This window comes from Hetaerina americana, unplaced genomic scaffold (genome assembly GCF_022747635.1).
Source record: "Hetaerina americana unplaced genomic scaffold, ioHetAmer1.1.p SCAF_61, whole genome shotgun sequence".
Lineage (NCBI taxonomy): Eukaryota > Metazoa > Arthropoda > Insecta > Odonata > Calopterygidae > Hetaerina > Hetaerina americana.
This window is the reverse complement of record NW_027287217.1, coordinates 2,123,768-2,140,017: the sequence shown is the minus strand read 5'-3', so window position 1 is coordinate 2,140,017 and position 16,250 is coordinate 2,123,768. Positions and strand designations below refer to the sequence as shown.

Genomic DNA, 16,250 nt, shown 5'->3' with positions numbered 1-16,250 from the left:
AAGTAAGCAGAAATGAATCAGAGAGAGTGAGAGGGGTGTGCACTGCGAAGGATATTTTTTCTCCTGTAATATGCATTAGACTTGTACCTTCTAAGGATAATATGAGGTGTATTCCATTGCTGATGGTATTCAATTTTTTCTCGGGACTAGGAGTAGAAAGAAAGATTTTATTGAACTTCAAGTACCTGGAAACTCTTTATAAATATAAGGCATAAATGACAGTACAAATGAACGGTGTTCGGAGTCCGCAGAGCTGCCGCTAGAGAGCAAAGTGTTTTCAATGCTTAAAAATTGGTGTCGTTCAGTGTGCAAGAACAGTATAATGAACCGTTTTCTCCAATTGCGTGGTTTGACACAACCACCCAAATTCATCGTCTATTCAGTGAGACATGCCGTGTAATGGATAAGTGAATTAAATGGGGTTTCGTAGGTGCGTGACCGTTCGAAGAAGGCCGAACTTGATGAAAACCAAAGGACCTTCGGCCACGGACCGACCCGTTTTTCTCATAGGCTAGATGGATACCTTCAGAATCATTCGCGGCGGTCATACCTGAAGAATCATGGAGTCGGCATTGAAAAAAATATATACGTGCACAGAGATGTTATATTAATAAGCAATAGAAGTTTTAATTTTTATGGGTATGTTTTTTGTCTGAGGCAAATTGGAAGATTTTAAAACTTGAATGAAACCTGTCTGCCAGCATGAGTCATCCATCGTGGCATTAACGTTCAATCGGTTTTGGTCTTATCCTGGGCATCGACGGTGAATTCCAATGCCGTGTTGAGTTGGGAGAGATTAAACGTTCCAAAATATGACCTTAAGACGTCAGAGAAGTGACCCAAGATACCCCACAATGCAATCGCAATCAATGCTCCCACGTTTTCCCTGCAGAATAGAGGTACACGGTCGAACGGGCTTTCTATTTTTTCCTATTTCCGCTCATGTTTTTGTAAAGGAATCGGGACGTGTTTTAAAGGCATCTGAAGCCGATGATCCTTAAGAGTTTAAAGAGGGTTGCGAAGGATGTTTGGCCTTTGAGTGTTGATAAGGGGTGGTGGAGGAGAAAGATATGCCTTTATTAGAGGGGGCGATAACGGTCGATTTGATACCGAGGCATCTGGGCACCCCTTGGACGTTAGATCGACCGTCTGGAGGCAATCCCAGGGAAAGGGAATCAAAAATGATGGGCCGTTGGAGCAGGATCTCCAGGATCTCGACCTCGAGGTTCGGCAGATTTAAGGGAGCACTTAGCACGCCATCGCCCGGGATCGCGATGCTTATCGAGAGCGAAAGAGATTTTCCCTCGGCGAGCACTCGAACAATTCCTCGCACTCTGGAGGCAATGCGGCTAGCTAGCCGACTCGCCATCCACGACCACTTATGGTCAAAAACGCACGCTAACCATAGAGGCGATTATGATGGCCACCCCCTTATGGTTATAGGTTGTCGTTTCTTTCTTAGAGCAGCTTTCCCGAACAGTTTTAACCGTTTTATCGGCCTGTTTACAGCCCGAGAGTTCACATTTTAATGCCGCCATTGGCTACAGGTGTTAAACAGCCATGGTCCCTATCTCGAATCGCCTCCAATTACAGCACCAACTTGATTTTAGGCATTGGAGAAGAACAGAGAATAGGAGTCGTCTCGTCAGTAAACTTTAACACTCCGACGACATATGGTGCTCAAAGGTTTTCACACGCTCCCTTTCCCAATTTGGAATTTTATCGGACCACGCGTGGTCAAGGATCAGGTTATTTCTCCCACAGTTTTCTTTCACTCTCGATCAATCCATAACAAAGTCCTTGAGTGAAACGAAAAAAAATTCACCATTTTTGGACTTAGTTTCTGATACATTGATTTTTTCCCGATCCGTAGACACAAGTCTTATCACTGTAATAATTGCTATCTGTGGCACGAAAAGCCAAAGATCTCGACACGAATTTTACAAAATGGTGACGAATCGTTTATGTATGTATGTATATATATATGTATGTGTGTATATATATATATATATATATATATATATATATATATATATACCAGGTTTAACTGATTTTATGTCTTTCTACGGCATTTAATACGGCGAATTTAACCCTAATACTCATCGTATTGCCAAATTATTTGTTTCTCGAAAATAAAAGTAGTTGCCTAGCCCTCACATTAGAAAGTACATGGCTGACATCTCCCGTTTAATGCTTAGGTACACACCATGGCACTCACTCAATTAAAAGGGGATAGGGAAGTTATTACTCGTGAGGATAAATATACCATGAGTTAGAAATCTCTATGGGGACATACACATCAATTACACGACTTCATTTCTCCTTTGTCTTGAAATCATAGGTATCATTAAGGTCGATCATTATTTCGCAAATTCAATCTCCGACGGAACCCCTCAACATGTATCTACGGTATCGTAATTATAAAAGTCGATTTCTCGACAGACCTTTCACTTTCCCTTTTAGTCTCCTCTTTTTAATCCTTGAGCATTTCTTATTCCAATTTGAGTCATCATGAAGCCTGCCCGTTTTCTTTAGCTCATTTTTATTTATAATGCACATGTTGGTATTGCCTTTAATCTATTTGCTTGGAATTAAACATGCATAATATATCTCAGACGACTGTTTCAAAATAATATAATACCCTTGCTTATTCCTGACCCTAATAATCAGTCCTCTAAAAGTATAGTCATTGATTGTTGTTATTAGATTTTCTTCCATAAAAGGAATGCGATGAAGTATAGAAAAGTTCACAATAGGCTATTTTAGCCTTCATTTTCTTTCATATATTTACATCTACTTAATACCTCGCAAGCCGTGCAACCCTCGCAAGGGCGTGCCGTGGGGGGTGTTACGACACCACCCATTATTAAGAAAAAAACTGCATGTAAAAGCCACGAATTCATTCAATCCGCAAAAAAACATTGTATACATTCATGCAAGAACACTTGCACCCCACACACATGCAAACACTCAAACTACCCACTTACATACACATGCACCTACAAATATACTTAATATCTTTGCAATGTTTAATTTTGTTCCGACTCGTAAATTCAATGTTTTTAATATTTGTAAAGTGACTTCGGTTTCATACTATTATTATTTCTGATTGTTCGGGGAAAGAATGAGTATTTGTATCTATCTGTACTGGAATCTATCTCCCTTATTTTATCTTTGTGGTCTGATCTACCTAAACACTGTGGGGCCATTATTATTCCTTTTGTGTCATCGTTAAACTTGTTCATTCTGAACCTTTCTAAAATACTAAGTCTCGCTTGTACTCTTCGTATTTCAAGTGGCTCCCAGCCTAAATCCCCTAAGAGACCTGTCACACTTGTGTTCTTATCATAATAATTTTTAACGAATCTGGCGAATGTTATCTAGACTTCATCTAATTATTTTTGCCAAATTTTCTTCAAAGGATACCAAATACTCGCGGCATATTCCAAATGAGGTCTCATTATTTCGACATATTATGTTTCGCCATTTTATTTATATTGCAGATCTTACCTTCTTATTCTTCCTGATCGTATTACCATGTTCTTCGGCATACCTACATCAGTCCCTCCAAATTTACAACATTTATTCGCACTAATACACAGGGATCATTTATTATACAATGGATGGCCACGCACAATTTCCGGCAGTGTGCATAGCAAGTAATTATTTATATAACATAGTCACAATTTTGCAAATATTTCTTTAGAGGTAGTGTAGACTACCATCCTTCGAAGACTTTTTTTTATATCTGTAAGTTTTATGTCATGCCTTTAAATAGAGGCATCATAGCACAAATACGGTGCCCACGAATCACTGCCCGCTTGAAGGAATCGTAATTGCCCCCCGGCACAGTGATTGCATCTCATAAGACTGAAGTTTTTATGAAGCTTAAAGATAATGAGGTATATTCAAAGAACGTATCGTGTTTCATATCATTTGGTAAAAAACGATGGTGAACGATTTCCGTAACATTTTTGCTTATATTTGTGAATGAGAAAATTTTAGAGACATATTCAGGCGTATATAAAAACCAAAAACTCTTACACTTGAATATTCTCAAAGTGCTAATATAACTAGATCTAATGAGCAATAGAAGGAATTGAAAGGGATCAAATAGGCATCCTATTTTGACATTAGAATTTTGTCCATTTCAGATAGGTCAAAATAATGTGTGGCTATTTAGATAAAAATGAGATTATGATCGATAAGGATATATTTACTGTTATTTACCATTTACCATCGAACACCTATAATTATTGGTTTATAAAAAACATTATAAAAATTCAACCGTTACAAAATATTATCAAAGAAAGGGTATCGCATCTCCATAAACGCTAGTAATTACATCAAGAAATTTTCTATTTTCAATGTCTTCGCTTTCTGTTCAGGTTATTTCATCACACGGGTGTAATAAAATCCTGGTTAGCAAACGTTTTCACAAAAAAGTAATTTATCCCCGTTTTCTTTGACGCAATGTTTGAAAGCTGTAAACGTGAGGAAAAGTGCTGCTTGAGCGTTTAACTGCTCAAAACCCGAAGCAGACTGTCGGCAAATATTTCTGTTTGAAAAGATCCAAGATAATTGTGTTCGGAAGCCTTAGATTTTCGTATTCGCATCACATGTTACTCCTTCCGAAGGGATCTACTGGGGAAATATGTGATCCCGTATACTCAGTAGTACTTGCTGCGTTGTTTCCTTTTAGGAGGTTGTTGGGAAGAAAATCCTCATTGAGAGCTGCCAACTTCTTTTATGTTAACTCTCTCAGATGTAATCAAAGCAAACAACACATTTCAGGAACTTTGAGAGACGCAGAGATTAGAATTTGAAATTTTTCTTTCAATAATTTTTTTTTATTTCAAAAAAGATAAAATATATAATGCTTCAAGAATCGTTAGAATTATATACTTAATACACCAAGGCCGATTAAAACGAAAACGATTCCTAATATACGAAGTATTTTAGATTACTTAATGGTATTAATACAAAAAACCATAAACACAGTAATCAACCCGAAGGTCGGTTTGGTAGGTGACGGCAGAGTCACCCAGTACTAAGCCCGATGGCGTGTGAAATTCACATAGGGTAGGGGGGGCAGTTCCTTTCCCTGTGCCAGTTATGGGTTTCCAGGAAGATCTGGTACCCAAAAAATCATATAGGTTGGGTGGAGCTGCAGGTGCCGAGAGACTTGCCCGGGAATCGAACCCGGAACCCTCCGGTCAGTAGTCCAACGCTCTACCCACTGGACTACAATTGGATGGACTGCATTGAAATTGAAAATAACGGGAAAGTACATGCCGCGAAGTATTTGAATTGATCAAATAAGTTACTCTGCAAAATATTGATTTTCTCTTCTGCACACATGAAATCATTTTTGAAACTTTTTCACCCTCTTTCATCAAAATATTAAAGCGAATACGAAATTCGATCAAAATCAATCATACGAGTTCGTAAATCGACCCAGAGCCACCTCAAACAGGTTACGCCTTTGACAGTTTTCGCCAAGGTGGTGATGATCAACAACTCCGCGGCTCGAATCTTCGTTAAATAAACGTTTACGGACGTACGTTTAAAACGGACGAACGGCAATAAAAAAAATAGCCCGTCGGCAGTCGGTGTAGGAAGTGGGGGTGAGGGATGGCACAAGACGAAAGGGGGCCATTTCGAAGAGATGACTATCGCCTCCCGCCGATCCCAAGGCACAGTGCCGCACACGAATGCCTCTCTGCCGTCCCCCGGGGCAATGCGTGGCGCTGCCGTAGACGACGCCACCCCGCTTCTTCCCATTTTACCCCCGGAGTGCACCAAGGGGGCAACAACAACCACACCAACCCAGTTTCACGAGTCCCCCCCCATCCACACTTGAGCCGGAGCCGATAATCTGCCCCCCACCCCACCCCTCAATGGGATACCCCTCAACCCCCACACGCACACAACCTGTTGTTAACCATTTAAAAAAGTCCCGCTCGGTAAAAGGTATATACCTACCTACCTAACTCCCAAACCACCACCATCACATATTTTCCGCCTCCTCCAACCCCCCCCCCACCCGTCCCTCCCACATACCCCTCACCGAAAGTTCCCTGAAACACAGAGATATAGCCTTCCGGAGGAGAGAACGGGGTTCCTTCCTTCCCCAACCCCCATTCCAATCTGCTCCCTCTCATCCCCCCCCCACCCTGGAGTAGCCGCCGCGGTGTAGGTGTGCTAATGGCGACATTACGTCCGCCGTGATTACATCTCAATCGCTCTCGGAAAATGGGAGTCATTTCGTGCAGCCCCGGCCGACTTGATTGCGGTTTGATTTTAGATTATCGGAAGCCGCTCTGAAAAATCCATAAGCTATTACGTGCGGGGGGAGAGGGGATTTGGGGGGAAGGGGGGGGGTATATTTTTCCGGATTCCATCCCATGGGCGAGGGGGCCGGAGAGGTCATTGGAAGGAGGAGGTGGTGGATTGAGAGGTAGGAAGGCCTCCTCCTTCTCCTGCTATCATCATCTCACGGTTCCCTCAGCTGATGGCTCGAGGTGGTGTGGAGAAGGGCTGCATGCAGTGTGTGCCTCTGTGTGTGTCTGTGTGGTTATAATGCTCGCGTACGTGGAAGGGGTTTCAGAAGGTTCCGGGGAGTGAGAGGGAAGAATTTCCATCCCTCCTCCTTTCCTTCCCCTCGGACGCCCCCGGAGAGGGCAACGCGGCGGGGTAATTACCCATTCGGAAAAGTGGAGACCACTCGTGGCAAAACGTTTAATTATTTGTGGGATGGGGAGGAAACCGGACCGTGGGTGGGGAGGACGGGGTTGGTGGTTGTCGGCGGAGGCTGAGGAGGGAAAGGGAGCGGTCGGGGGAGTTGGAAGCGGTGATGCGGACGGGTGGGGGCGGCTGGGGAGGGGTATTGGGGAGAGATGCACGCGAGAGAGGGTTCAAAGCGATTGTAATCAATTAGATAGATAAAGATTACGATTTACAGTGCACCATACAAGAGACCCGAAGCCTTGCCTTTCCATTGATGTTGACACGTCTGAAAAACAGCAAAAATTGAAAACGCCAAATATAAGTATTTGAAAGAACGTAATAGCTTTAAAAAAATCCATTTCTTTCTTTTAAGGATCAATTGCAAGTACATACGATAGAGTTAGTTATGTACTTCATTGTATATTTAAGGCCTAATTATCTCGGGGAGTTGAATTTTTTTTCCGTTTACCTTCGAGCATCATAGTAATTGTTGGATGAAATATTTACTTGTGCTCACGATAAAATCATATTTCTTAAATTTTTGAAACACAATTGGCTGTTAATATATGAACACCACCATTGAGCAACAAGCTATCCTATGATATAACCTAGTAAATCCATAAAATAATTGATATCTGCGACGGCACCTTCAGGAGAAGGAGAAAATGATAGCATTTATGCACCTATTGAATGCACATTCTATTTCAATGCATTTCAATTTGTCTCAGTTCTTTAAACTATTGTATTTATTTGAGTTTTCGTTCTATTGATTACATATAATTGTGTGTGGGGACAAGAAAATTATTATTATTCTGATTTTTTTTCTAGCGTGGTATGATCTCAAATAGATATCACTGATCATAAATGAACATAGCTTATAAAATGCTTAACGTGTCATTATACTTTAGTACAGACCTAATAATTAACAGGTACCGAGATATAAATTAGTAAAAGAAATGTATCACCTACCGTTTAATAGTCTGCGTCAATGCAAAATTTACCTTAAACGGTAGAAGACCAAAAATATTTTTAAAAACAATCATGGGTTAGTGCTGGTATTTAGGCTACGAGATATGCCTATGATTTCTACCAAGGGGAGCGGTACCTAACATTTTTGCCAATGGTACTATAAAGTACATACGGGTTCCCTGAATTTTCGACTAGGATTCATAAACCGCACTACTTATATGTGGTATTTTTACTTCAGATATAAGTTCCAAAATCACATTTCACAAAGTGACGTCTTTACAAAAACTCCGTTAAAATATTTCGAGTATACGTAAATATCACATTAAAAAAATCTACATCTTTCCATCCTCCTCACCTAAAGATACCCAATTGCACTCTGTCACGAGCATTTAAATCATTACCGATATTGCACACATTTTGAAAATTGGTTGGTATCTAGGAACCAAAAATAACAGTACTCTTACTATAGCTACGAGTACTGAGGTACCGACACCTGGGATTTTTCCCTTTGGAAAGTTTATAGAGGCACCGCTACCTATTTCCCTTACCCTAAATATCAAAACAAGGAAAATTAGTAAACGAAATCTTCGGGTAATTGAATAGTAATGGGACGCAAGGCAAAAGTGAGCTCTCTGAAATACGTGTTCGTCAATCCCAGACAAAATGAACCCCATAGTTAATATTTATTCTCTACTGCCATAGTTTCACCACTGTTTGGCATCATTGACTGATGCTAATATTTATTTTTTTAATTTAGTACACTGAAAGCCTTACTCTTCTACCAATAATTCATCACCACGCACTTTTCTAAGTTTAATTCTAAATTCCAAGCGACGCACCAGCGTTGTAAAAGCATTAAGGTCATTTAATAAAACTGCTGTGTCCTCAGGATCCCAGATATCACGATAAACCACTGCATCGTCGGCAAATAACGGTACTTTACTAGCATCCACGGTTTCAATGTCGTTAAAGTTAAGCAGGAATAAAAGAGGCCCGATAATACTTCCGTGGGGAACACCTGAAGTAACTTCTGCTACATTTCAGCTAACTTCATCTATGATTACCCCTTATACCCGACCATTCAAAAAGTCTCTAATAAAACCCCGGATATTTTTATCTATGCCATATACTTCTAGCTTTGTGAGTAGCTTACTATGAGGTACCTAAATAAATGGCTGGAGACTAGCGATGATCGTAGAGAATAGTTATTAATTATGGAATATGTTGCGATTCATTTTTTTATGTACAACTCCATCAAGTAACGACTAAAACAGTTTCACATTTACAATAGCCAATGAGAAACTAGGAACAGGGTACTGGAGGTGTGGTCGAACACCGAAGCGAAGATTTTCGCAAAGGTGGAGGTGAGGGGAGGTGGGTGAGTTAGCGCGAACTCCTTTACCCATTTCCCTCCCTACCCTCCATCTCTCTTTCCACCCTCTCCCAACCGCCTTGGAACCACTCTCTTCTCGGAAAAATTGGAAGCTCGCGTGCAACGGGAAGGACCGGTGGAATGCGGTGGCAAGTAGGAGGTAGGTGGTGTGGGGGTGGGGGTGGAGGGGGCGTCGTTTTCATTGTCGTTCGCGGGGATGGTGTGGATTACGAGTCGCTGATGGCGAGGAATGCCAAATGGTTTGGGCCGCATCGGGAAGGCGTGAGTCATGCGTTTAGTGGCCAGTTGGCCGTGCTTTACCCGTTCTCCTCCGTCTAAGTCTAACGTCTAATTCTCAGAGCTAAACAGGATACAATGAAAACTTTTCCCTTTCGTGAAGAATCGAAGAAAAGAAAATATCCTCAAACTATTATTATCTGGCTCGGGAAACACTGGAAATACGGCTATTACATGCACGACTGAAACTTTTAGGAAAGTACTAATCATTTGAATAATCGAAGAAATTTATCTAGTGCCCCATTATACAGGTATCCAAACTCACAAAAACAAGTTACGGTATAATGGCGGCCGAGCCGACCAATTTAAGGAAACCAAGTAAGTTGTCCTCAGCAAATGCGAGGCCATAACGGCGGAAAATATTACTTACGTCTAATTTTACTTCCCGAATGCCTTATATCACCAATTACTCTGATGGTTATTGTCATAATACCCCCTGCCACGCACCCAAGTTTCCGATATCAAGTAAATATACTATATTTGGATGAAAACTACGGTATGGAACGTAAATAATCACCAAATATTCTAAGTATAATGGCTGCTGGCCTAAAACCCCCTACCACAAACCCTTATGGCGACTTGTGGGGTAAGATCTACAGCTCGGTGAAAATAAAATTTAATGCAACCCCAAAAATTACCAAATTCACTAATGCTTGGTTAATTTAGTAAATCCTGCCACACACCCTCGTAGTAGCTTTCAAGTTTAGATGTTCTAGAATCTGCGGGGACGGTACGTCGTCGCTGGGGCAACGTGACTGTACAGAGGAGCTGCAGGGCACGGCGAAAGAGTATTTCCCTCTCATCTCGTGGGTCAACATCTGCGCGTCCACTGCTGGACCCGAACAATGCTCCGGATCGAGCAGACCTGAGTCGTCTTTCTGAGGCATCGTCCCTTGCCGGGAGAGAGTGAGATGGCGTGGAGATGGGAGGGGGGAGGGGAGAGAAGGAGGGTTTACGACGTCCGTAACTCAGATGGACTCTCCCCGAGGATAAATATTAGATCGTCCAATACTTGGCAATTTCCAACAGTAATGGGCGTTCCGGAGTTGAGACTGTAAACATTCGGAATTTCGCGCGAGCATGCTCCCCAAGCCATCCCGTCCACCCTGAGAGGGTGGAAACGCGTCCTAAGTACCCATACCCACCCGCCAGCGAAACCGCTCGGGAATGCAACGTCAGCGTTTCGCGGGTAACTGCAGATTTACTTTTGTGGTCGACGAGGCTTTCGGTTACGTAGATTTGACTTTTAAATTGAGGATAAATCCTCGGGCTTTTCCCAACGGGGATATAAATACCTTGGATGGAAGCAGACAGAATATCATCGTCATCCTGAGAAGCAACCTCGAAGATTCTTAGGCTCAACGCATTTCTTCCCTTCCAAAGTAAATTCCGCGCACTCAAATCTCTCAGCTTAACCGTCTTTGTCCGCATAAGTATGTCTTTCCTTTTCCCCTGCAGTTATTTTCGTTCGCCTTCCCTACTCCGCTACTACTTCTTCGACATGCCCCTTTAGTATACTACTTCTCCCTCATCATTGGTGATCTTCTCCAAAGGTTCTTGTTTTCTACTAGATGTATCGTTTGCGGAACCTCCCCTGCTGAGTTAATCTCTTCTTTCATTTACTCCTCATTTATTCATGTTACACGTTATTTCCATGCGTCTCCACTCTTTTAATTTCTCTTTTCTTTGCTCTCGTTGGATGAGCGATGAATAAATATTTAACTTCAAACGTTTAACGCTCCATTAATGTCCATTTTCACTCCAAATATATTATGTTCCGTCTACTTGTATTCTTTCTTTGCCTGCCCTAACGTGTGAGATGATTATAGTTTGCTTGTTCCTTCGAAAAATGGATGAAGAAAAATAAAGAACAAAATGCATCATCGAAATGTTTGTGGGAGCATAGCACAATCTGCGGAATGTACCAAATATTGATACAGTTTGGTATCGGAGAAACCTGAGCTTGCGTGAAAATTTGGCAGGTGCAAAGAAACATATATTTTACAGTACAAGCACAGGTATAATATAAAGTATTCGATAAATAATTTTCCTTTCAGCGACACTAATTGTTGCTAATTGTCAAATAAATTAATATGACGATCCACCATTATTTATATTTCACCTCATTTCCCTATCTTCCCACTCTTGCATTTTCTGTACTCCTAACTTTCAACACTTCAGTCATACGGAGATGGATAAACTTCAACAATAAAGAAAACTGTTCACTTTTGCATCGCTGAGCTATTAAGATCACGGAGATGGGTTTATTGCTGCACACAGAACGAAAGAATTAGATGGAGACCGTTTCATGAAAGCCGAAGTAGGCTAACGCACGTCATACACGTGGAAAACCATCTCCAATTCCCTCCCGTAGTTTTGCATCAGGGACGAGAGTCTTTTACTTCTGTATGATACCCTGTAAGACATCCTTAGGGTGTGTAGTGGGAGGTTACTCAACATCAGGCATACAATATCAAATATTAAGCAATTTTTTTTAAGCTACAATATAGATGTGAAATTATTCAAATAATGTAGAGAATGGTAACTACAGATACATGGCAGCTAAGTATGAAATACTTCGCCAATCAAACAAAAGGAGATTTTGGTAAAAGGACAATGTCTAAGGTTATAGATGTCGCGGGGCGGTTGGTGTGAACGCTCGCAGTGACGCGGCGCGGGGCGGGTAGGCTTCTCGGCGATATGGCGGCTCTAGCGTGATCCACCGCTTACAGTGCTGCCGGAATCGATTGCCTCACCCTACCAGCTCGAGAATAGGGTCCACTCCCTCCCAACCGGTCAGCAATTTGCTTTGACCAATTACCTAACAGCAATCGTCGACGGGGATTACCTTAAATAAGACTATCCGACGTAATATATACAATCGGAAACCTTCCCAGCCCCCGGCCTACGGGGAACAATCAACCCCTGCACCCGCGCACACACACACATATAGGCACGATACATACTTACTATATATAGACATAATACTCAGCTCTGATTCCGTGACGCGATTTCCAGAGGGTCGGCCGAAGCGGGACTTGGGGAAAATTCCTATTAGAACGCTCACATTTTCTGAATATGAATAATGCTAGAACGTATAATTTTGATAGGAAATATGTATGTAAATCTCATCGATAAATGGATTAATTAAACTAAACATCCCTTCCTAACGCACGCTCTAATATTGGGTCTGATCATGCGCAATTAAATTGAAGACTAAACATGAAGGTGACCAAATAAATTTGTTCCATTTTAGGGATAAATTTGCCTGAGTGCACTGCCAGAATAAGATGGGAGTTTATGTTTGCTCGCAGATTGCAATGCGTCCGTGAGCAATAAAATTGAACTCAATGTATTCCGTATACCCATTCTTATCCTCTATTTCTTTCATTTCAGGGAAGAACTCGCCATGAAGATTGGATTGACGGAAGCAAGGATACAGGTAAGGAACATTTTATGCTTAAGCACAATGGTATTCACCAAAATCCCCACGTGATACTTGGTCCATCATTTCCTACAAGTGGGACACTTGAGTTTCTCATTGATGAAATTGTAAACAATGGACTGATTTTTTAGGCATTTTACGACGCCTTCGTAATTCTGGGCTGGATCTATTCCAGGGGTGATTGAAAATATTTCGGAGCGCATCATAGGCCCACTACTGTATTTAAGTGTGGATGGAAATTTTGAAAAACTCAATTAAGAAGAAGACTGAAAAATAATACGTCTATGACCGAAGGTTACTAATGTTAAAATTAAAAAAAACTTTCTAATTAATAGCAAAGATTTAACGGACATGAGTCCTCATGCATAACTCGTTCTAGAAGGATAGCATTCATTATATTAGACCGAGTTTTCATTGTGGTCTAGATTAAAAAATAGTATTGTAAACGGTAACCAGATTTTTGATGTTTGAAGACAGGCGTGGTCAAAATAGAAGCAGGTAATATTTCCATCGAGACGGTTGTGATTTTCAGGAAATTGGACGATGGTCTCGACTCATTATAAGACGTTTGTTCCAAAGCGCTGTCCAAATCAGGGGCGAACGATTTTATTCCTTAAGTACAGAGAGATAATTATTGGGGATGGTGGGCCATTTAACTCGATCATCACGTCAGGATCCGCGGTCTTTAAATCTTGAAGGCAACAAAACCCCGTAAATGAGACCCACTCGTCGTTAAATATCGGTTGTCGACTCGTGTATTATAGTTTGTAGGCCAATGGGATCTCTTATCTTTTTAATAGATGATTCGTCGACGCGACCAGCCGCATCCGTGTGCAATGACCCATTCTTCGCGGCCCTACCCCCGATTGTAATAACCATTTGGGTAATCCCGGAGCCATAAGGGTCGTAAAGTTTGAGGAAGTCATTCCAGGGTGTGCCAATGAAGCGCATAGATTGTGAAAGGATCATTAATGGAATAATAACATGAACACCACATTCACTCAATGAGATGCTGTTATATAAGTGCATGCAGCCTGTTTCTCAAAGCCACAACTCAATTTTATTGGTCGTAAGTCTCAAATGTAATATCCAACTTTATAATCGCACACATTTAAAACGGATATAGGCGATAAATTTCTTAACGCATTTACTGTCGTATTTAGGATCATTTACGAGAAAACTAAATAAAGCCGGAAATTGACTTCCATGCTATCATTTAAACTCCTGAAAACACAATTAAGTAACAAAAATATAGATTTATGCCTCATTAAAAATCTTTTTTCCACGAAAGCTTGTTTGCCAGTGTTTGTCCCGCAGGATTTACTGCCGTCTGATCATCTGTGCTGCCTTTACTGTGTTGTAATATGAACGGTTCAAGATTTTAGGGCATTTTGAGCCGTCATCGACAATTTTTCCCAACAGAGTCCGGCGCCACTCCCAGATTAAGAATCGGAATTCTTTAAGTCATCCGTGCCAAGCACAAACCATCCCTCGTCAAGCTGACGTCGGACGCCCATGCCTTTCGTTCGGACACGTGTGAAATAAGTTAGGAGAACATTTCCTTGGCTCAATTTGAAAAAAAGAACGTCATTATTGTAGATTAACGGTGCTGAAACGCGTGCATTTGAAGTGCATTCGTTCAGTGAGTAGAAAATTGGCAGTGAATGCTTTTTTACAATCCCCGAGTTTGTTCCAATTTGCATATCGCTATTCTCCACGAGAACTTACGTCGTCGTGAAAAAACAATACTTAGAGAAATAAAAAATCATCGGTTTATTTAATATAATCGACTCCGGAATCCATAAGATAATTTGTCTTCATTGGTATATATTCCCTTTGACCATTCACAACTTCGAGGTCCTTTATCGATATCACTAACCATTGAGTTGGGTTGTGAAAGAACATTTCATCACTTGTGCAAAAAAGGGACAAAAAAAGAAGGAAACATTTGTTTTAAAAGAAGATAAAACTCTGAACGGTTGAATCCATTCCAAGTAGTTAGAGGAGTTGAAGAATTGCGTATGACGCGTCCATCTTACCGCGAATAATGTCATGACCTTTGGCGTGTTTTGAATTTAATTATCCAATCAAACCATAAAAGATCTAAACAAACCTTGCTATAAAAATAAGTTACTGTACCGCAGCTGGTAAGTAGCCGATACATATTTCAGGGGATCCCGACAAAGCGTCCCATTTGCGCGAACTGGACAAATCACATTTCATATACGTCTTCACTCTCCCTAGCTCGCCGCTCCTCTCACCATCTGCCGGGAGTCTACACGCTGTTGAAGGGAGAGGAAGAAATTTTTTTTCGGAGTTCATTCATCTGCCAAGGAGCCAGTTGATGGAAAGAGACGATGGCCTCCAGTCTTTCGCTTTGAATCCCGCCGACCAATATCGCTTCTATTTAAAACTCGGGAGACGAAGGAATAGGGGGCGGTACATGTGGAGGGCACCAGATTTATATATATGTATCGACCGAGACGGAGTCGAGGTGGAGCTTAATCGAGGGATTTATTCAATAAAGCGTGAGACGTTTATCATATCATGCGTCGTTGGGGCGGGACGGGGAGGAACTACTGGCAATAACAAAACACGATCGATAATAAGAGGTGGCTCCTTCTGCTGGGTGGTTCCGCGGGGGTCGCAAAAAACGCTCAGAGGCGACGGGGGGTTTGGTGGTGGGGGAATTTTGGAGGGGGGTGGGGAAAGAGAGGGGAGGGACCGAGTCGATCGTATGTATGCAGATGCGCGATTGAATAAATCGCCTCGCGATTATAGGAGGACGGAGTGGAATGTTCTTTCGTTTATCCTAAAAAGAACAGCGAGCATACTCGTCTGTGTGTTTGCTGACCGAAGGTAGGAGTGGTCGACAAAATCGCTCTGTTTGGGTGGGGGGCGGTGGGAGGCGATACCCCTTCCATCCGAAATCCACCACGCAAGACCCTTGCCCCCTCCCCCCCCTCTCTCTCTCCAGCTGTGAACTTTTAATCTCCCCACGGAAAGTCAATCCTTCCACGACGTTCCGCTCGGACGAAGCGCCTCTATCGGAGGCGGTGGGCAACAAAGGGAGGGACGCCACCGAAACTCATATATGACCTTTTTTTCTCTCTCCTCCTCCCGCTCACCCCGGTCGGCTGGGGGCAGGAGGGGGGTGGGTGGGAGGGCAGTGATGTCAGGTGGCAGGGTGGAATTGGGTGAAGGGTGGTCAGGAGTGTGGGAGAGGGGGGGGGTTGGTTTACCGGCGAAGGCGGGAGGGGTGCCGACGTCGGACTTTGAGAAATGCCCTTATGGAAGTTTGCCCCGGGAGGAGGGATTTGTGGGGGCAGTTGGTTTTGGAGAAATGAATGGAGGAGTTAGATAGGGAGTTAAAACAAAGGAAGAGAGCGAAGCTGGAGCCGGACGACTCCGGGTTTGGAGTGAGGAGGAGGGGGAGGG

At 42.2% G+C, this 16,250-nt stretch overlaps 1 protein-coding gene across 1 annotated transcript in view; it reads left to right on the top strand.

Annotated features, from left to right (window-relative positions):
* LOC139695643 (homeobox protein aristaless-like) overlaps nucleotides 1–16,250 on the top strand; it is a 224,828-nt gene that overhangs the window by 48,557 nt on the left and 160,021 nt on the right. The window contains exon 2 of the mRNA XM_071594453.1: nucleotides 12,764–12,809. Coding sequence (XP_071450554.1) covers nucleotides 12,764–12,809 — 46 coding nt within the window. The remainder of the gene's footprint in view (nucleotides 1–12,763; nucleotides 12,810–16,250) is intronic.